Source organism: Physcomitrium patens, chromosome 1 (genome assembly GCF_059467195.1).
Source record: "Physcomitrium patens ecotype Gransden chromosome 1, ASM5946719v1, whole genome shotgun sequence".
In the NCBI taxonomy this organism is placed as follows: Eukaryota; Viridiplantae; Streptophyta; class Bryopsida; order Funariales; family Funariaceae; genus Physcomitrium; species Physcomitrium patens.
In genome coordinates this window covers 16,798,602-16,820,154 of record NC_143410.1, presented here as the reverse complement: position 1 = coordinate 16,820,154, position 21,553 = coordinate 16,798,602, and the positions used below count along the sequence as shown (strand labels likewise).

At 37.1% G+C, this 21,553-nt stretch overlaps 3 protein-coding genes and 1 long non-coding RNA gene across 9 annotated transcripts; 3 read left to right on the top strand and 1 right to left on the bottom strand.

The window, feature by feature from the left end:
- The first annotated feature begins 163 nt into the window (after positions 1 to 163).
- Positions 164 to 3,818, top strand: LOC112282373 (uncharacterized). 2 transcript variants are annotated; one of them, XM_024519903.3, is made up of 10 exons: positions 164 to 713; positions 853 to 1,331; positions 1,553 to 1,612; positions 1,740 to 1,877; positions 2,161 to 2,250; positions 2,421 to 2,450; positions 2,699 to 2,821; positions 2,934 to 2,990; positions 3,100 to 3,233; positions 3,421 to 3,818. In XM_024519903.3, exons 1-10 carry the CDS (start codon positions 464 to 466, stop codon positions 3,587 to 3,589), a joined length of 1,530 nt encoding a protein of 509 aa, XP_024375671.1. In that variant the 5' UTR covers positions 164 to 463; the 3' UTR covers positions 3,590 to 3,818. The 2 variants fall into 2 exon arrangements, 1 of the variants encoding a protein (XP_024375671.1); XR_012217818.2 differs by having other exon boundaries at positions 279 to 713; positions 2,950 to 2,990.
- Positions 3,819 to 5,560: 1,742 nt separating this feature from the next.
- Positions 5,561 to 9,313, top strand: LOC112287718 (zinc finger CCCH domain-containing protein 31). Of its 4 annotated transcripts, none has more exons than XM_024531064.3 (4): positions 5,561 to 6,905; positions 7,103 to 7,224; positions 7,408 to 7,462; positions 7,899 to 9,313. In XM_024531064.3, the coding sequence occupies exons 2-4, from the start codon at positions 7,125 to 7,127 to the stop codon at positions 8,779 to 8,781; spliced, it is 1,038 nt and encodes a 345-aa protein (XP_024386832.1). In that variant the 5' UTR covers positions 5,561 to 6,905; positions 7,103 to 7,124; the 3' UTR covers positions 8,782 to 9,313. The 4 variants fall into 4 exon arrangements, with proteins under 4 accessions (XP_024386832.1, XP_024386818.1, XP_024386826.1 ...); XM_024531050.3 differs by having other exon boundaries at positions 5,561 to 6,914; XM_024531058.3 differs by having other exon boundaries at positions 5,561 to 6,919.
- Positions 9,314 to 9,460: 147 nt separating this feature from the next.
- On the top strand, positions 9,461 to 12,248 carry LOC149989904 (uncharacterized). Of its 2 annotated transcripts, none has more exons than XR_016503793.1 (3): positions 9,461 to 10,176; positions 10,589 to 10,640; positions 11,930 to 12,248. It is a non-coding gene; the product is annotated as an uncharacterized LOC149989904 (long non-coding RNA). The 2 variants fall into 2 exon arrangements; XR_016503782.1 differs by lacking the exon at positions 11,930 to 12,248 and adding an exon at positions 10,942 to 11,053.
- A 4,624-nt stretch (positions 12,249 to 16,872) lies between these two features.
- LOC112279370 (polyribonucleotide nucleotidyltransferase 2, mitochondrial) lies at positions 16,873 to 20,483 on the bottom strand. The gene is made up of 2 exons (XM_090246568.1): positions 18,451 to 20,483; positions 16,873 to 18,174 (listed from the first exon to the last, which is right to left on the bottom strand). Exons 1-2 carry the CDS (start codon positions 20,344 to 20,346, stop codon positions 17,740 to 17,742), a joined length of 2,331 nt encoding a protein of 776 aa, XP_090102694.1. The 5' UTR covers positions 20,347 to 20,483; the 3' UTR covers positions 16,873 to 17,739.
- Between the last annotated feature and the right edge of the window lie 1,070 nt (positions 20,484 to 21,553).

Sequence of the window (21,553 nt, the reverse complement as noted above, 5' to 3'; positions counted from 1 at the left end):
TTCTTTTTAACTCACTCGGTCAGAGAAGCTGTACTTATGGCTCGTAAAATGCAATAAGTGCTCAAAACAAAAGTCTTTAGGGCTGGTACGTGGTTGGTTCCTAATTTCATGAAAAATAACACTTTAAAAAGGCAACTGGCACTGAGAGGAGGTCACAAATTTAGATATAGAGGTGAGTGTGACTAATGAGATTCTTCGACGCAGCCAAACAGAATTTGTTCGCCGAAAACCCCTTTCAAAAAACGTCGTTACTGGGACGGATCCGATCGAAGTCGAAAAGTTGCTCTCCTTGGTGGTGTGGGCTTGCACAGCATGTCGAGGGAGTGTCAGCTTGCCATCCCCTTAGAATAATAGCAACTAGCGCTGGACTGACTCATATTACCGATGTTCCGAGAAGGAAGAAGTTTTCTATGATGATTTTGAGTCTAAGATCATTTGTGGGTAGTTTGATAACGGTGGCATCATGATTCAGGGATGTGGGGGAGGGATTGGAGCAACATTTAACCCCGCTTGGCTCCATGTCACGGCCCGTGCCTCTACAGAATGCAGCCATTGTTTTATGTCACGACGGGGGTTGGGGATGTCCGGAGCGATGTTCCTGGTCGCAGAAAGGGTTTATGAATCCCCTTCTGCTTTCGTCTCTGGGAGGGCTCGGCGGAGCGGGTTCTGCACTAGTTTGCGCCGGGTCTCGAGAAATTCGCAGGCGTCTGATGGTATATTTTGCTCTGTAGTTGGGAATTGGAGCGAGTCTTTTAGAATTGATACGATTGCATGTGTTTAATTGAATGGTGACGTTTGGTTTTAGGCGAAATCTATTTATATATGACTCCTGTCGTGGTTTTCCTGCAACAGATTTTGAGCCGGGCTCAATCCAAGACAGAGGACTCGCTGTGGAGGTGAATGACAATGTTTCGGAGTCTAAAGGTGTATATGCTCAAGGAAGTGGCAACCTGAATTGCCAAAAGGAACAGGACATGAATGTGGAGGCGAGAACAGGTTCCTTGGAATTTGATGTAAAAGAGGATGTGTACTGGAGGTTTGATGGATTCAACTATGTGGAATCGCTTAGGGTTTTGAGTGATGTAACAGAAGAAGAAATGGGAGCAGAATCTACCGACATGAGTTTTCTTAGCAGACAGCTCGTCTATAACAGCCAAGGTGCGCTTTCGAACGGACAAGTTGGTCCGTCTGATTCAACTACAACAGGCGATAATATGGACCCTTTGGGAGAGTGGCTCCAATTGCCATGTGAACCTGAGCGTTGGTGGCGGATTCCAGATTTGATACACGAAGTTCTACCCCTTCCCAAGAACTTCAATCTACAACTGAAGGTCCAACATAATCCCTCGATTTTGCATTTCTTTGCATTGATTGAATCTGTGATTAGGGCATACAATAGAAGACCAAAAAGAATGTCCAGTCTGTTCTTATTGTCTTTGTCTAAGGTTTAGGGTATTTTGCATGTCATTTTGCTTGCGCAGGTTCTAAGTGATACTATAGTTTGGAATTTGTAGCGGAGTTTAGCTAAATGTTTTTATGGTTGTTTCAACAGATATTATCTGAGAAGCTTGGCTCTAGCATCCATTCTCGTGAGCTACTCCTACGAATTCTGGTCCCCACCTATACCTGTCCCTTTGAATTGCCAGTTCAATATTTAATGGTGCTTTGATGTGCTCTCCTCTTGGCTTGTGGCAATGAGGTCCTGATGGTCCGCCGTTTCTCTTTCTAGTATGGGTCAGGTTCATAAGAGCTACTATTTGTCAAAAATGCCTCAATCTATGAAGGAGAATAAGCTGAGGAAGCCTCTTATGTCGTGGCAAAGGTCAGAGACTATGGATGACGACAACTTGATGAGTTTTTCTGACGCACACGGAGAGGTTCAGAGACTAATCTTTCATGTTGTCCTCCTCCCTGTTTCATGGTGGATAGTGAACATAGAACATGAGATTTAGGCTTTCCTTCTTTTGATTCAGTGGACGGTTTAAGCAGTTGTCAAATGTTTGCACAGTTGGGGTTATTGATGTTGAGCTGTATTGAGTCTGACCTTCAAATAGTATCATATAAGACTTCCACGCTAATCTGCTCCCTGGTCTTCTACGATCGTTAAATTGCCTTGTGGTTTCTCCATTTAACGTACCGAGCTGCTGCTTCCAATTGCAGGCTCGATTGCAGCTGGCTCTAGTAGGGGACACTGTCTTGAATCTTGCTGCTTCGCTCCACCTTATTCGCCGAAACCCTTTGTTGTCCACTGTATGTCTATTTCCTATATTTTCCTGCTCAGCTTTTTCATTTCTTTATTTTTCTAGTTGACCCTTTCATATGCTTGTAGTCTGCGTTGCAGGGCTTATGGGAATCATTTGTCTTCGTCTGCCGAAAGTGGACCCTTAGAAAGGAACTTGATTCATTGTCGTGTGATGCAGGGTTTAATAACGGAGCGAAGGTCACAGCTGGTAATTATACACCTAACTAAAAAAATTGTAGCTTGAACTTTATTAAAATACTGTTGCCAGTTGGTGGCTTAGTTTCGTGATGGCCAATGTTTTGGAAGATGCCGAAACGATAGGACGCTACTAATCATGAAAACTTGTAGCACAACAACAATGATAACCGTTGAGCACGAAAGGTAGAAGTTAACAGCTGCTTGAATAATTTGCCATGTGATTGGATGCCGTTTGTGGGCTGGATTTGGCCTTTGCAGGTATGTAATAGCAATTTGGCTCGCGTTTGGTGCACGTTGTTGGATCTGCGTGAGCTTGTATTGTGTGATCCTCCCTTTTCTCAATCTAAAAAGCCTTCAGCAACTACTCTTTTGGAATTGCAGGTGAGTTCGTTGTGCTGAAACCGAGTCAATATCTGTCTTTTTTTTTATCTCATACGAAGCTATAACTTAGAACCATTAACGAATTACTGATTCTGTATGCTTATCAATACAGATGAAAACCTGTGCAGACACACTTGAAGCTTACATTGGTGGCCTCTACGTGGAAAAGGTATTTTGCTTGTGGAGCGACCGAAAGAAACTTTATGTCCCTTTTTTGTGTGTGATAGATACAACAGCTTCGAGATCATACATCTCATTCTTAAACTTACATTTGGCAGGGACTGGAAAGTGCCCTAAAGTTTGTTGAGACCCGTTTGTTACCCCTCTTACTTCTCGCCGAACCAAAAAGGAATCCGGTGGCCTTGCTTCACGAACGATGTGTACTGACGTTGCAGGAGAAGCCTGATTACAAGTGAGTGCCACCTAAAATCCTTTTACCTGCGTTTCGTTTTTTAATTACTCAAACCAATTAATGTTTATATGTGTCATTCTCTGGCATTTTCAGGCTAGCATGGAATTTTTTTATAATTTGATGTTCCTTCTACAGAAAGATCTAGCAATTTATTGTGTTCAGTTCTGAGTCGTGGATCTTATTTCAGGTTGATAGGAATCGACAATCAGAATACCCCAAACGAATTGTGCAGGATTAGGGTTTACGTGAAAGGGCTTCGCATGTCCACTGGAATTGGGAAATCACAGAAACTAGCTAGACGAGATGCTGCGGAGAAAGCTCTCCTCAAATGGCCAGAGATTTTTGGGCCACCATAGTTTTAGTTCCTCTGAAAAATCAGAATTGTTTTGTTCCTCGTTCAGATAACTATTACAGAACACTTTCTCCCATTCACGCACATCACTTACGAGGTTGTCTGTAACTTCTCGCACCATGCAGGAGCGTTAGAACTTGCTTCAGCCTTTGGGGGATGCTCCAGTCTTAAAGGATTAGAAAGAACTTGTATCTTGTACTCTTGATTGCAATTTTTTGCCACATCATACCATACATTTAGTGTAGTTTTTTTTTTTTTTTCCCTCCTCTTTTTTGTATTTTTTAACAAAGTCAATTTCTTGTGGAAGTATGCACAACGCTAATGCATATGTAGCAAACTTGGCGATTGAAAAACTTGAGTTTTACTCGAGGTTCGTGACTCTTGTTATTATCAACAACTAGTAGTCCATAGCCAATCTTTTGACTGCAGTATAACCCACTCCAGGTTTAATGGGAACAACTACCTTGGGCATGAAATCGATCTCTACAGGAATGCATGCACAATTTGACAAGCTGTTTAATACTTTATCCAACCATGAAAGTTATCAATAGTGTTAGGGCATGTTAAAAATGCGTTGATTTGTTCGTGTGTCATTGATATGTAAGGATTCTTTTCTACATTAATCAGATTTATGTAAAAACTTTTTCTTGGTTCTTGTTCAAACCCCGTTACTCTTAGTATGGTATTGCTTTTAAAGACGTTGTAGCAGTATTCGAGGATGTGTGTTTTGTTAATGCGATGTGGTGTGTATTGGCACTGAAGAGTTGAAACGGGGTTCGTTTTGTTTGAAGGAGAGTTATATAATAAGTAAGAACACAAATACAAACCTAAATAACGACTCAAATCAAAGACAATGAAAATCTTATAAACTGCTATGTTTGAAAGAAAATTTATGATGATGGGTTTTATATTAATCATTCTAAAGCAACAAAATAATGTGTTTGCAGAAACAAATAATTCTTACAATTTGGCATATAATAAATAATTAAATAAATAAAACATTCATATTGCATGTATATTTTATAATATTTTACATAAAACCAAATAAAATCACTAATGACAACAAAATATTAATATTTGGATTTTGAAACAAAAAATATTTATTTATTATGTATACAACATTATCAGCATGGTACAATTTTATAGAAAATAACACGTTAAAATAAGTTATTGAGGTGTAAAAAAAAATATGTTCTTTTGTTTAGAAAATAAAATGTCAAAGCAAGTGATTGATATGTCAAAAATTGCAATACAATCTAAAGATGGATACATGGACAAATATATAACCTTTGGATGGATGAAAAAAGCATGCATCTCATATATTAAGAAAGAAGATTGTGTAAAATGATATGAAAAGAAACGAGGAAAAAATACAAAGAGATAGAAGAATAAATTAAACTTGGATAATTCAAAGATAAGAAGGTACCAAAATACGTAATACAAAATATATTATCCTAAGGCTTTTTTACTCATGCCTAACAAATCCAATGCAAAAACAAAACAAAACAAAAAAAAGAAGGCCGTCCAACAACTAGTTCTATAGGACATCCTTCAAAACTTGACTTTTACTATGGAATTTTATCCATCCATAGTACAAGTTTTGATTCTACCCAACTTGTTACCATTGGTTAAGTAGAACTAAGATTAATACAAATAATGTGACATCAGACATCAAAGTCAAGAATTAGGAAAGATGGTGTTAGTAGATTATGATGACAACAACCAGTAGCTAGGATTGAATCCAACCACTTGTGTTTGTGTATGAGAGACTCTTCACTCTATTATTATGTTTTGACTCTTCTTTGTATTGCTTAATTGCTTCTCCTTAACCATTTGTCTTAGCCCTCCCTCAACATTGTTCAAGGCTCTATTGCCCCTTGCTTCACTCAAATCCTAAGTTCTAATTTGTGTGAGAGGATGTGGACAAAAGTAGACACATAACAACAACAGCAAAAATAAATAAAGATTAAAATTGCCCAAAATTCATTCATTCATTCATTCATTCACAAGTACATGAAGAAAATTGACCATGGTCAAGTCTGATTGAGGGGATATGTTAGCCTTAAACTAATCCTCTAACAGCACCACAGGAGCAGATAAAATTCCGACGTGGCAGACGCTCTCTGCCACGAGGGCAACGAACGAACGAAAAAACGAACGAAGAGGATATATAGTTCCAATGGATGGATGGATGGATGGATGGATGGATGGATGGATGGATGGATGGAACACAACAGATGAAGAAGCAAGCCCATGCCCTGCCCTGCTGCTGTTGTCGTTCATCCAGAAGGGAAGGGCGAGCCCACCAAGGCGGTGAAGGGGGTGCAGGGGGGAGGGGAAGGAGGAGAGAGAAGCGGCAACGCACCCCCCATCCAAGCCACAGCCCCAGCAAGCACAACACAACACAACAAAGGGGGGAGGGGGGGTGGGGGGTGGGGGGGTGCAGGAAGCGAAAGGAAGCGAGGGAGGGAACCCACAAGTCCCGAGGAAAAGGGGGGAGGGGGGTTGCAGCAGGGCCAGCCAGCGAAGCCAGCCAGACTGAAGGGAGAGAGAGGGAGAGACCAGCCACGCCACTTCATGTCATCTTTCCATGCCACTACTGCTACTGCTATTACTGCTGCTACTGCTGGCTACGAAGACGGACTGAACTGGACTGACTGACTACTCTGTCGCTGCTGAGGCCAGTTTCCATGATTAGAAGAAGAATCGTTCAGCAGAAAGAAAGAAAGAAAGCAAGGAAGAAGGAAGGATCTCTCTCTCTCTCTCTCTCTCTCTCTCTGTGTTTGCGTGGCTGCCCTAACGCATCCCGCCATCGCCGTTCCCGCCTAATCGCTGCAGTGCTGGTGTGTGCATGTGTGCGCGTGCGTGGGTGGCTGGGGTGTTTGCAACGTAGTTGTAGTCAAGTGTTGTCGCTGCTCTACGCCCTAACACTCCCCCTTCGCCTTCCTCCCCCGCTCGCTACCCATCGTTGTTTCTACCTCGGTGTGGTGCGCGAGTGTGTGTGTGTGGGTGTGTTTGTGTTTGGGGTTTATTTTATTTTCTGACGTAGTGTGTAGGTTGGAGGGAACGGGGGTGCGAGACGAGAGTGTGTACGCTATTCAGCTCTAGTTTAGGTCTGCTTTGTGGGTATAGATAATATATTTTTAATTTGGGTTTGACGTCTTTTTTTATAGTTTTATTTCTTAATAATAAAGCTTTGTCTTTGGCCCCGCGCTGCCGGCTTGGGTTCTGTGTTAGCATTCTTTCGAGGAAAGGCGTCGTGAGCTATTGTATTTGCCACCTGCGTTGCGGTTGGGAGTTGGGTTCGCGCGCCTCGGTTTGTAAGAGCAGTGAGGTTCTTTTTGCTTTTCAAACTGATGGAGTATTTCTTTTTTGCGGCTTTGTGGGGCATTGTGCGTGGTTTCTCCGTTGGAAGTGGATACAGCTGCTTATGCTTTCATGCTCCATTTGCAGCGCTGTGATATTGCATGGTGACTGTAATTTTTGCTGCTGACTTGATGTGTGATTTTTCTAATAGGGTTTTAGCTTCCAACCTGGATATGGATCCGTACGGACCGCCTCGTAAAAGGCCGCGACCAGAGTCAGGACCACTAAATGGCAGTAATGGAACAAACAGTGGGCATGGCGGAGGAGATGATTGTAAGTCCCCCGTTCTGCCTTGTTCCCATTGTTCAGGTCATTGCGGTGCCCATGCGTAGCGTATGAGTAGCGCGAAGACCTCTTCCCCTCTGTGCGCGGTCTCACGAAAAACGAACAAAACCTACCATGTTCCTGTAAATCACGTGAGTAATACTAATAATATCATTGTATTGGATAATGTAGACAACAAGGATGGCAGCTCAGGCAACAGGACTAAGCCTTGCACTAAGTTTTTCAGGTAAATGTGATTTTAAGCTTGAGTTTTAATTATGAATGGTTGAACCTAAACGTACCGGAGAAGGATTTTGCCAATTAACTCCCTTCCTCAAAACACTGAGACACCGACACGGCATTGTTCCAACTATATATGTATTTTTTTTGTCCCTTCGCCCACCACCCCTCTTGTTTTGTTCAGTTTGGTTTTTTTTGAGTGAGGTTTTTTGTGGTTTGAATTTCGTTTTTGAAGTTTACCTCCCAAATTTTATAAAAGCGGTCGAAATTTTGTACCAAAACGCTAGAGTTTGACAATTCGACCTTTTGTGCTCTCGCTGTAAAGTTTGATGCATCATGCATACCAAATTGGTCGGAGGTCTGAGTCAATAACGTCCATTGCTTCTTTTTTGATTATCGTGTCTTCTCTCTGAAATACATCTTGGTGTTTGGTGGTTTTGCAGCACATCTGGTTGTCCATACGGTGAAGGCTGTCACTTTCTACATTTTGTACCTGGGGGTGTGCAAAGCATGGGCGGCCTTGCCCCTCTTGCCAACATTAGTAGTATGGGTGGCGGTGGCGCACGCAAGGTTGTCGGCGGGGTAGGACTAGATGACCAGGGTGCCAACCTCGGTGGTTTTAAGACTCGACTTTGTAATCGGTTTGATACACCTGAGGGCTGCCGCTTTTCTGATAAATGTCACTTCGCGCATGGAGAGAAGGAGCTTCGAAAGTCGAGCAATAATTTTAATACACCTTCTGTAGAGAGGGATTCTTACGCGCGGCAAGATTACTCAAGAGACCAAGGTCCTTCGTCTGCATCTTATCGTGGTGGTAGTGGATCAGGAATGTATGGTACTAATGGTGGGAGGTTTGGAAGCGGGGGGCCTGGTGGTCGTGACAGAGAAGCAAGTCGGTTTGGATCTTATCGGGAACCCACTCCTCCTGGCATGGCTGCCGCGAACTCTTTTGGGGCCTCGTCTACGGCGAAGATTAGCATTGAGGCATCCTTGGCTGGAGCTATCATAGGCAAGGGTGGTATTAATGCCAAGCAGATTTGTCGGCTCACTGGTGCCAAGCTCTCGATTAAGGAGCATGAGACTGACGCGGGGTTGAGGAACGTGGAAATGGAGGGGTCTTTCGAACAGATCAAGCAAGCTAGTCAAATGGTGAGGCACGTGCTAATACATCGTGACAGCGTTCCAGCTCGTCCCCCAGCTGGTGCTGTCTCTCACAATTTCAAGACTAAGTTGTGCGAGAATTTTTCGAAGGGTACGTGTACGTTTGGAGAACGCTGTCATTTTGCCCATGGGGCCGAGGACTTGAGGGATCCATATCGGAGCTGAAGGTGTCTAGCGGCTGTTCTGACTTCCGACCAGGTAATGGAACGGGAGAGGGGATTGTTGCAGGTTGCTGTATGCTTTAGTTGTTAATCAACGCTGGAAAATGAAGCAAGGAACGGAGTTTAAATTACTCACCTCTACAAGATGGAAATATCGGAAAGGAACAGCAAACCACATGACTTTGAGGAGACTGAAGAAAATTGGTGCTTTTTTACTAAGGAGTTCAAGAGATGAAAAGCTGTGTAGCCGGTAGTTGAAAAAGTAGTGGATCATAGTAAAGCTATCCAAACTGGAGGAATGCGTTGCAATGGGTTGTTAGGTGCATGTGTTGAAGAGCCCTGAATGTGGTCTAATGAGTCGCGGCCACCGAATTTGTTGCTTGAAAGGCGTTTAGATAATTCTAGTGAGTTGCAGAATTAATGTAAGGGTCTAAATTTCATTATGAAAGTTGGTTTAGCAACCTGGTGTTAATTTTGGTAATTTTGTAACCCAAGTTGGGAGTCGTTATAAAACATGATCGGTTTTGTAAGTTGAACACCGCCTGTTAATTACTTACTTCATTGAAGTATCAAAGATGAGGGTTGCTAAGTTGCAGAAAACCTGAACCATGCATTTTTAGCTCACATCTTATGCTCAGGTATTATCACTTTTGGTTGATAACTTAAGGCCGCCTCCGACCTGGGTCTCTTACAGTTGTGGAATAACATTATGATAATACAACTAAATCCTTAGGTTCTCTTGTTTTAATGTTAAACGAATATTGAGGGGGAACGGGCTAATGCCCCGTCATTGATACTGGCAGCTAGGTAGGTGTTTCAACTTGCTCAAGAATTTCGAAGTTGATTCTCTGAGGACGCTTCTGCCATACTGTTTGGAATTATGTCAGGTGTGAAGTGTCAATTAGGACCTTGTTAATTAGGACTTTCCGTTGTGAGGAGAAAATTCAGTTTGGTTCTTTGTATCCGGCTTGCATATGATTTCATTGTAGGGTCGTTACTAATACTATGCTATAATGGGAAGTTCTTAAGATGCTATTATCTTGTATTGCAGCAGAAGTATTGGTATGCTTTTATTTCTTAAGTTTAATGAGAGCTTTTTGTTTGTTGAAGTTGAATTATGGAAACTCCAAATATCTGAGTAAATATCAACCGTGGTGTAAGTGTTTCAGTAGGTCATTCTGGATGGTACTTGTGGATACTACAGTTGCCTCATAAGCCATGTTTTGTACTCAAATTTCTCGTTTTCAATTCGAATAATAATGATGTCCGGGCAGTGCCTGCATGTATACCTTTCGAGGAATCGGAAATCAGAGGAGCTTGCTGCATCCCACGGCCTACCATCAACTGAATCATTCCATCAAGCGGTTTTCCTGCTCTGTTGGGTCTTTGAGTTCTCAAGGTAAGAGGTTTTTAATCCAGTTTTATGAAGCGCATGTCTTGAAGACGACATATCTCTTGGAGTCTTCTCGCTCTTTGGTAAGCTGAGCCTCGCACATCTTTATATCTAAAGATTCACTAAATTTTGTCTATTTGCGTGGTGGAAACCTACTTAACCAAGACTGACCCACTTTGAAAGTGTGTCTTAGTTAAGTGTGTTTTCAAAGGCCACTTTCACACCCTCTACTATTCATCGTTGTTATTGAATATCCACTTCTATAATCGTATGGTTGTTTTGCCATTCCTAACTTGAAGCATATCATTAACCTGATTACCGAGTCTTTGAGTGGTATGTTCTACAAATTTTGTCTTTTGGTGCAAATCCCCATTTTCTACTTGAAGCATTTGAGGCATGTGTGTGTGTCGTGTGGCAGGTCTAGTTTGGATGTGATAGCTTCGCCTTTTTACTTATTACTACTTTGCAAGGTAAGTCGAACCATTTTTTCTTATTTTAATTGCTGGAACTGAAAACCTAGTCTATATCCAACACACTACTATATATTTCTGATACGACTTTGTAAAATGACTTTGAACAACCGAAAAGGCAAACAAAAACGGCCAGAGAAAATTTGAATGCTCCTTCATATTCCCTAGTGTGGAATAACTTCCCGTGAAACAGTTTCATCTACATTTTTGTATAATAAAGAAGTAATCGGTGATAAAACTAGATTACACATGTAACTGTACAAATATGTGAAATCCTAACATAAAAATTAACTGAATGCAGTCATTCACAACTCCATTTGCACCTACCGTAGCATGAAGGAATGTACACATGAGAATACAGATCATGAAGGATTGTTATAGAAAAAATTACGTATTGCCTTCTTCTGTCATCATTTTCTAAGTTTCACATGCCTAGAATGATTCAAGTAGAAAATGAATGAGAACAAGAAAAATGAGAACTTTTATGAGAATGAGCCACTCTAAATTATAATTTAAAAGAAATTAGTATTTAGAAATTTAGATACTTAAATTCCTTTGTTTCTAAATTCTTCATCTCTACCAAACATAACAGATTAAATGATATTAGGATTAAGTTGGAAAATATATATATATATATATATATATATTTATATTTATATATTCTAAGTATTATAAAAATAACAATCTTGGTGAATGTGTATATACATAAATATATTTATACATGCATCATATAAATCACACAAGGGTAAATGTTGAAAGAAATAAACAAATGTTTTTGTTAACAAAGGAATTAAATGATAATTGAATCAAGTTTTTATGGAGTTAAATTTGGGATGAAGTTTTTGTACAAAATAAGATATTAACATTGCCAATAATATGTTCAATTTAAAAGATTATTTGGTTTGTTTAATAATTTATAAAAATCACCTAAAAGATCTTTTATATGCTCATGGTAAAAATTGTAATATTGATTCCTATATTAGATAAGGCATAGCATTCAAAAGAATAAACTATAGAAAGATTATAAAATAACAAAATTATTATGAACATGTGATAGTGAATTAAAATATGTCAAAAATTAAGTAATTTTAAATATTAAATAGAATTAAATAATAATATATATCTTTATACTTATATATACATGTATAGGAGTATTATAATTAACTTATAACCATAGTAGATGAAAATTTTATAATTTAAACAAGATTTTATTACTAATATGAAATTATTATCAATAAAAGAGGTGGTTTTGCTAAGCGTATTGATAATGATTATGCCATTGATTGTAGGGACATTATTTGGCATAGACACTTTGATAAGTGTTTTGGTATTGGAACTGCATTTGAGTGGATGTGAAATAGATTGGTTTTGTACAAAATGTTAAGGCGGCAAAGAAAGGAGAGTTGATGAGATGACAATGTATATGGAAATATGACAAATCACAATATGAACATTAAATATGACAGGAATGTGGAACAATACAAAGAAGTTCAATTGAGGCAAGTGCTTTAGAGCATGCAAAGAGTCTAATGCCAAAGAAATCAAATGCATATAAGGTAGTTGTGATAGGAGATATATTCAAAGATCCATTAAAGGATACTTTGGAACCATCATTAAATATATTGATCAAATTATTAATTATGGCGTTTCTAGTGCTTGCAACATTTTTTGCTACAAATAGTAGATGGTTGTTTCATAGTAGAACATTGATTATGTTGTGTGTCTTTATTTGCACATAAGCATATATATTGTTTTGGAGTTAAAATTTTGTAGACTTCTATTAGAAACTCATGTACATTTTACTTGATTCTTGGATTCCTATAAATTTTTATCATTATAGATAATGATAGAATACAATGATAGAGTATAATAGCTAGCTTTTGTTTGGATAGCACCTACTTTTCTATTTTATTTTTATTTTTTTATGTATATTGAGATATTTGTAATATAAGCCATTCCATTTACAACATTCTATGCTGCAAATAATATAATTATATTTTTTCTTCAAATTTTTATTATATTCTTCATTTGAATTGTAGTTTTATTTATTTATTTATTTATTTATTTATTATGAAAAAATCAAAGTTATAGGTTCATGATTTAGAAACAACTTTAATTCTTGCAAATATTATCAACTTAGCAAGAAATATTAATTAGGAATATAAATTATGTAAAATCATATATATATATATATATATATATACATAATATAATAATTTTTTTATAAGATGTAATATAATATATATATTTTGTAATTATACTATAAATTTGATAAATTACAAAAAATATTGTTGATTTATGTATAAAAAATAATTTATCACTATATTAATTTTTTTGTATATAATAATAAATCTTCATAAATAAGATTATATTAATTAATTAATTAATTAATTATCTGAATTTAGCATCTAATATAACTAGAGTTTTTTTTATAAAATTTATGCATTAAAAATTTCTTCTAAATGAAGGTACTATCGACCTTCAGTAACTATATCTGCTTGCAATAGTGTTAACCATTCAAGGAGCTTATACTTGCTCGCAAATGTTACCTGCCAAGGTACTATGACAGCACAACATCAAAAGAGTAATAAGCAAAGAGATAAGATGCTAAATTACAAGGTTGCCAAAATTAACAAGGACATAGTAAGGTTGAGGGATATTTAAAGGTTGGGAAAAGCACAACATGATAGTCAAGAATTAGCACAATATTTAGGAGGTTCCAAGCAGTAGCACCACAAGTTAGATAGTATTTGGCTCAAGGCTATGTGATTCTGACTAGGTAATTAATTGAGCCTTATTTTTTTTTCAATCATCATGTATGTTGTGTCTAGACTTACAAGGTCTTTCTCCATTCTTATCAATAACCTCAAAAATCTAAGTAACACTTAGCATATTTTTATAAAAATACATATATTAGATTTTAAATATTACAATGTTTTGGTGATAAAACATTAATCATGCATCTATTGTACTATCTTAATTAATATTTTTTTAAATTTATATTATTAATATTAAATACTATAATTCTAATATTAATAATAATAAAATTATATCTCAATTCAAATAATCTATCATCAATTATAAAATAAATATAAATAATAATATATTTTTAAAAATATTTTAAGTATTTTAAGTAATAATCAACAAATTTATTTCATTTATGTCTACGACCTTGATGATATTAACTTGTTTGAATATTTGAAAATATCTAATTATTTTTAAAGAAACTATAAGTAACATCTAGCTAATATATTTAATTGATGCTACAAAAAGAATCAAAATGATTGGTTATTAGCAATTTTTTACCATCAAAATAAATTTAAAAAAAAAATTTAAAATCACTATCTTGACTTTAAAATAAAAATTATCCAAAATCATTTGTATAATTGTGAATGATTTGACATCATTAAATGGATACAAATTTATTATAATTCTAAACAAGATTTCTTGGAAAGAAGCATTGTCTTTCATATAATTATTTTAATTTTTAAATATATTTTATAATAAACTATACCTATAAAGATTATACTTCAAATTGAACTTGTTATGCAGAGGAGATAAACTCTTTTTAATAAATACATTTAAAATTTCTATATTAAAATCACACCTAGAATGTCCACAAAATACTAATATAGTTAATGCATTGATTACTTAATAATATCAAAGTGAAAATATATATATATATATATATTTAAAGATTTATGAGTTCAAAAGTAAAAATTAATTATTATAATGTTGAATAAGATAAAATTATATATATATATAGATAAAAGTAGAAAATTGCAATTTGGATTTGATGAGTTGCAAAACACATCATTGTTTAATGGGAAAAAAATAGCATATGTATCTATAAACTTTTCTCAAAATATAGAAATCTAAATGAAGTATACTTTTTAAGCAATAGATTTATTCTTCACATTCAGTATCATTTGCAAATTAAATTTTTGTAGAACTTACACATAAAAAATTGCCTTGATATGCCACCATCATACAATACATTTAGATTGAAAGGTTTACCTTCTATTATCTAAGATCTATTGATAAAATAATAATAATAATAACAATAATAACAATAAAAAATAAAAATCTAACAATGTACTTGAGAATTTAATACAACTCATGCATTTATATTTGTTAAAGTAAAATTGACATAATAATTCATAAAGGTTTTGATTTTGATTTTTTTTTTTCATATTGTGAAAGAATTCACATCAAATTGATGTATTTCTATTAAAATAAGATTTGAATATAATTATACACAATTATATATTTATGATAGAAAAGTTGGACATGGATCAAGAATAATACAAAAAAAAGAATTTAGTTGATTAAATACTATAGAAACTTCAAAAATATTTCAGAAAAATCATATATTTTATTTTAAAATTATTACAAAGTTTATAATATATTAATAAAATCTAATCAAATCTAAAATACAACTAAAAATTTAAGTAAAATTTTATATTTTTAACATAGATACTAAAAAAAATATATTTTTATTTTTTAATTACATAAGAAGCAATAATTATTTTTCTTGGCTAAATAATAAAATTTGAAAGAATAAAGATATTATTATAAGATGGCACAAAAGATCATTACATTAAATTTAGAAAATTATTAACAATATATCCTTAATTATTGCTATACCCTACATGACCTCTACAAGACTTTAATTGACTAAAAATGCACACTTCTATGCTTAGGGTTCATTTGGTAGTCCAATATTTAATTCTAATATTGACCCAAAAAATAAAATAAATAAATAAAAATATTTCTTATATTTTTAAAAACTTGAAATAATTAAATTATATATAGTATATATAATAATAGAAAATTAAATAAGTGATTTGAATTAAATAGTTTTCAAGGCAAGAATTGTGTTTTTTTCAAAAAATGGCATGAAATTTGTTTTTTCATAAAATATTTATTATCTATCTTTCAACCACTATCTTTTCTTTAAGTAATATATATATATATATATATATATATATATTCAAAAGAAAGAAGCATATCAATATCTAATTATCTACAAAGAGATCATATAAGGTGTAGCAATATCAATTGGAGATATAGCATTAACAACTCTCTAATCATATATATATATATATATATATATATATATATTTAAATCATTTATAATAATTCTTATTTTTATTTCCTATGCATAATTAATTTTCATGTAAATTATGAGGTTATATATAAGTAAAACATCTTAAAACCACATGAACTATTTCATCAAATAATTAAAATTCATTATTCTATATAATTCTTGAATCTTAGAATAGGTTTTTAGTTTTCAATCTTTATTATGTCATTATTGACAAAGTATGAACCTACCGTGACATTCAAATATACAACAAATATATCTTTATATATATATATATATATACTTATCTTTTATTATATCTTTTTATGCACCTTAATTATAATTTTCAGCTATTTATGCTGTTCATATATACTAGATATTCATTTGATTTTATAAATACACAACTAAACTTTATTAACAATGATGAACAGTTAATGTTGTGTTGCATTTGTTTGTAAAAGAAAAATTCTGATTAATAATAAGTTTTGTAATCTTTGGTGAAATTGCTTCATATCACCTGATCAGAATTTAGTTTATTTATTTATTTGTTTCTTAATTTGCTTTATTACTACACGAATACATGTTGATCATTTAGTGTACTTTAGATGCATGTAATATTCTTATCTTTTCATACCAAAACAAACTCTATTAATTCAACTCAAGTAATATTGGTAATATTTATGGTTTGACAATTTTTACCAAATGTCATAGTGATACACTTGTATTAAAAAAATTATATAGCAATTTGGTTGGGATTCTAATAGATTGTCTTAAGTTCATGATGCAACATATATGATTATTCAACAAAAGAATTTGAATTCAAGTCTGTTTGAAATACCTCTATTGTGTTGGTTATTTATCGCCAATAAATGAATCTTTGTTTCACCTTGTCTTCTGCCAAAACCAAAAATGTTTGCTCTTTGAATACAAAGGAACTCATTATCCAAAAACATTTATATAGATATGGGCATGATTACAGCTTATAATTCTACAAAACTATTATATTCTTTTACTAAAATTTTACCTTTACATAAAAAATTGTTTAAGATAAATGTTCAATTCTAAATATGATAGGACTTATGTTTCGATATGCGTGATCGAATGATAGACAACTTCATTGCACTATCATCCTTACCACCGACACGATGGAATAATAGCTGACATGTTTCACGAATTACGACGAAAATGTCTGCTCACCAGACAATGAGAAACTCGTAGTCTTCAACGAAAGCAACTTTTATGAAGCTAGCTTGATAAGTTTGTCTACGTGTATGAGTCAATATGTACTAAAAATAAATTTCCTAACATTAAAACCAGGCTCGAGAATCAATATTGAATACTTAGTTTAGCCATTGCGAAAATTAGATCATGAATTGCAGCAACAAGCTTTTAGCGTAGAATGATACCTATTGCAGCTATTTTTTCCCAGCGGTAAGACTCAGTTTGACAATCCCTTCACACCAAGTCGAGAACTCCAGAAAGACTCCGTCGATCGCCAAGCTGCGTGCCCAGTCTGAGCATTACAAGGTTTCCGTCATCCGCAACAGAGTACTCAAACTCGGACTCGTCATAGGTCTTAAGCTCCAACATGGGAATGCGTAGCCCGGACTAACTGGATGCTCATGAAAGTGCTCCAATAATCGTCCTCCAATGTGTAGATCATAACAACAGAACGGCACTGACCAGTAAATTTACATTTCTAAATTTAATCGCTGTGAACCTATCTGAGATCACACTTGCCTTTAGATGGACGTCATTCGAAATAAGCTTGCAACTTTGATCACTGGATATAGTTGATTGCAGAACCCACATAGTTGAAGTGCGCTTTTGGAACCCTAAAATGTAGCCAGAAAAAAAATTCAAGTCCCTCCGGAATGCAGGTGACACGCTTGTATGGGGATGCTCACAACACATATCACGATTTAAATCCCCAGACCAGAAAGTCGAAGTGTTCGAATCCGGTCAATTGAGCCTTCGAAATGATATAGCATCCACAATAAGAGGACACCATGACTAGGTCAAATTCTGCTTAAATTTAGAAACGTGTGCACTTGGGGATGTGACTAAAGGGACTGGTAATTGGGTAGCTCCTGGCATAGGGGGCGGTAAAGTCATTTTCCGCGACAGCTTCAGATTGCCACGAAGATCACGGCCGATACAGACAACAGAAAGCTCTTGCCCAATGACAAGATAATCAGATATACGTTCGATACGCTCATGTGCAATTTCTGAGATATGAAGCAGGCCCTGATAACCTCCATTGAGTTCCATAAATGCTCCAAAGTCCTTGATCGCAACTACTCGAGCTAAATAGGTGCCTCTCACTTCCACTTCCTTCCCTACTGATGCTTCAACCATTTGCTTTGCCTGGTCAAACGAAGCCTGATCCCTGGCAAAAATTGTCACTACTCCATCTCCCGATACACTTATCCGTGCATCAGTAACTCTCTGTTCCAGGCACAAAATCACGTTAAGACACATCCATGGGATGATTCGGTAATGATGTGCAAACATGAACAAAACGTGCAAGTAGTAAGTCACAAATCACATTCATATTAACATCTGTACCACCATTACCACCAATAATTTATCCTTCAAATACCAAACTCAGTACAATTCTCAAATCACGGCCCTCTGCGCAGAAGAACACTTAGAAGGCGAAGAACCAGGAATGAGGAAGTGTTAATGAAAGGCACAATGTGACAACGACTAGCACAGTAAGACGAGCATTCCTAGATACCTGGATATTCTTAATGTTTGAGCCCTGAGGCCGACTAATGCAGGCTCCAGCGCCTCACACAGAATGTGCAATGGGATGCCCGCAGGTTTTATATCAAGCTGGACGGCTGTGACACCTTTCTTGGTTCCAGCTATTTTGAAATCCATATCACCAAGGTGATCTTCTAACCCTAAGATATCAGTAAGAATTCGGTAGTCGGTTACACGCCCCGTTGCTGGATCACTGACGCTCACCAGCCCTACCGAGACAGCACCAACATGTGAACGTAAATGAATACCTGCATCCATCAATGCCAGACTACCACCACAAACCGTAGCCATGGAAGATGACCCATCTGATGCCAAACACTCTGAGGTGACACGAACACTGTAAGGGAAATCCTCTTCTGGAGGAAGCAACGCAACCAATGCCTTCTCTGCCAGTGTACCATGCCCAACTTCTCGTCGGTTTAGACCAACTGTACGCCCTACCTCATTGATGGAAAATGGAGGGAAACTATAATGAACCATAAATCTCTTCCGGTCGACTCCGACAAGAGAGTCTAAACGTTGGGCATCGTCAGGTGTACCCATGGTGACTGTGCACAGAACCTGAGTGTTACCCCTGGAGAATAACGAGGAGCCATGGAGGGACGGGTACGTCCCAGCATCGCACTGCAATTCACGCACCTGATTAAGGCCTCGCCCATCCACCCTTATGCCTTTGTCGAAGATGTTTCGCCGCATCACCTCCTTTTTCACTGCATCAAATGCATAGGGCAAAAGCTTTACGGATACTTCGTCGCTTTCAGCAACTAATACATTCCTCACATCCTCTTCTATCTTGCCTAGAGTTTGACAACGCTCAAATTTGCCAAATAGAGGATTGCCCATCACAGGCTCGATAGCAACCTCAGCCAGAGACCTGACCTTCTCTAACACTTCAGGTGGAACATTAAGCACTGGCAGAGGCCGCTTATGCACTGCCACTTTAGCAGCCAATTCCAGCTGCGGAGGGATCAACTTAGTAGTTTCGGCATGTGCCAGATGTAGAGCAGCTATGTAATCCTGATTTGTGATCTCACGAGCCTGCGTCTCGATCATCACCGTTTTCTCTGTCGTGCATGCATATACCAGATTCAAGTCACTCACACTCAACTCATCCATGTTGGGGTTAACGATGAACTTCCCCTTCACCCTACCAATCCGCACGCAACCAATTGGACCTTTCCAGGGAATATCTGAGAGCATAAGGGCTGCTGAGGCTGCATTAACAGCAAGGACATCAGGATCCTGCTCACCGTCCGAGCATAGCACATTGGCTATAATCTGAGAATCATAGAAAAAACTCCGAGGAAAAAGTGGTCGAACCGACCTGTCTATAAGGCGGCCACACAGAAGTTCTCTTTCTTTAGGCGCGCCTTCACGCCGCATAAATGTGGCCGAAATTTTCCCTTGAGCATATTGCTTCTCGCGGTATTCCACCTGTAAGGACAGAAAGTCCTTGCCTGCATCCAGCTTGTGGTCGGCCACCACTGTAACCAGCACTTTCGTCTCGCCAACTCTTACCACGACAGCCCCTGCTGCAAACCGGGCTAGCTTCCCGGTCTCAAAACTCACCTTCACTTCCCCCACTACCACTTCTTCTTGGAAAACCTGACCACTGGCAAGGAATGTTCGCCACACGGACGGTACCTCTGGAGCAGCTATCAGACAAGGCTCTCCAACTGTAGAGAAATTCGAGACACTCCTCCCATGAATGTGGCGTTGTAAAGCACGTTCATCAGAAGCTGTATTGGAAGATTCAATACTTTGAAACGACTGAATCTGTGCGCATCTCCAGCGCCACGACGCATCTACGGCTCTCACTATTGAGCTCACTCCACGCCTCCGCAGCATCATGATTTCGTGACGGAGGTGCGCTCGCAGGTCTTACGCGCTCAACCAGCTCCGAAACTCCTCTCCGCAATCTACAATTACCGTCGAATCGTCGGATTGATCATGACAAAGTGGTGAATAAAAGCCACTACTGCACTTAATCCCAGAAAGAACATATGCGTTCGCGAGAAATCAAAAATGAAAACCCTGAACGAAGGACGCACAAAGAAACCAGCGACACACCTAAGGATGCCAATCTGCACAAATTATCAGCTCGGAAAGCTGCAACAAGGTATTCCTTGCACTCCGAGATAGAAACTCCTGCCATTCTAAAACCCGAAATCTGGTCAAGGAAGCTGTTGAGTGATCCTTAAACCCTAAACCCCTGAAATTCAAACCTCCATCCAAGTCTCCGAACTAACTGCTCCTCTGCTTGAGTCCGACCTTCGTCGACGAAAACTATCGCATGGATGAATTTCGAGCGATGTACAGGATGGATGTATTGTGGGTGTTTAGTAAATGGTTATGAATTTTCCATCTTGGATTTAATGTTGACCATTTAAAATAATTCTCTATGTTGTCGCATTTCTTCTTGTCTAATAATTTGTGTGTTACTTAGCAACTAGGTAGGAGTCCAATAATTCCCATTTGAAAAGTAATAAATTATTTACTACTTGAACCATGTATTTAGGTTAAATACTGATTTAAATGATTGATATTACAATGAGTAACCGTGTATAATAATGTAAGTAATATTTTGATAGGCACAACATATTTACATATGTTTGTTATTTAATTGTTTAGGAGATGGAGATTATTAAGGTAACAAAGGGCAGGGTGAAGCTAGCTGTGTGGATATTTAGGGCTAGCTTGGTAGTGTGGGAACATCAAGCATGATGAGCAAGCCCAGCTACACAAGTAGGAGTTGGAGCTGCCCCCCCCCCCCCCCCCCCTCATGTCAGAAGGATGACAAAGTTGAGGTAGCCAATGCTTATTTTATTTCATTTTATTCCATACCAATATTGAGTGTTGGAAAGAAGGCATGAATGAATGAATAGATGAATGGCTGGGTGGGTGGATGACCAACCTCCTCCCCCACCTTCCCCACTATTTACTTCATGTGGATAAAAAGTCTTTGTTGGGGGATTAGTTGAACAAATTTGATCTCTCTTGTTCTGATGGTCAAATGAACCTTTTAATTTATTTATTAATTGGACGTATTCCACCCATT

Coding starts and splice junctions, on each gene's coding strand:
- LOC112282373 (XM_024519903.3), top strand. CDS start 464: ATGATTCAGGGATGTGGGGGAGGGATTGGAGCAACATTTAACCCCGCT. Junction 714..852: donor AAATTCGCAGGCGTCTGATG/GTATATTTTGCT, acceptor TTCCTGCAACAG/ATTTTGAGCCGGGCTCAATC. Junction 1,613..1,739: donor AGCTACTCCTACGAATTCTG/GTCCCCACCTAT, acceptor AGTATGGGTCAG/GTTCATAAGAGCTACTATTT.
- LOC112287718 (XM_024531064.3), top strand. CDS start 7,125: ATGGATCCGTACGGACCGCCTCGTAAAAGGCCGCGACCAGAGTCAGGA. Junction 7,225..7,407: donor GCATGGCGGAGGAGATGATT/GTAAGTCCCCCG, acceptor TGGATAATGTAG/ACAACAAGGATGGCAGCTCA. Junction 7,463..7,898: donor CCTTGCACTAAGTTTTTCAG/GTAAATGTGATT, acceptor GTGGTTTTGCAG/CACATCTGGTTGTCCATACG.
- LOC112279370 (XM_090246568.1), bottom strand. CDS start 20,346: ATGATGCTGCGGAGGCGTGGAGTGAGCTCAATAGTGAGAGCCGTAGAT. Junction 18,175..18,450: donor CCAGGTATCTAGGAATGCTC/GTCTTACTGTGC, acceptor TGCCTGGAACAG/AGAGTTACTGATGCACGGAT.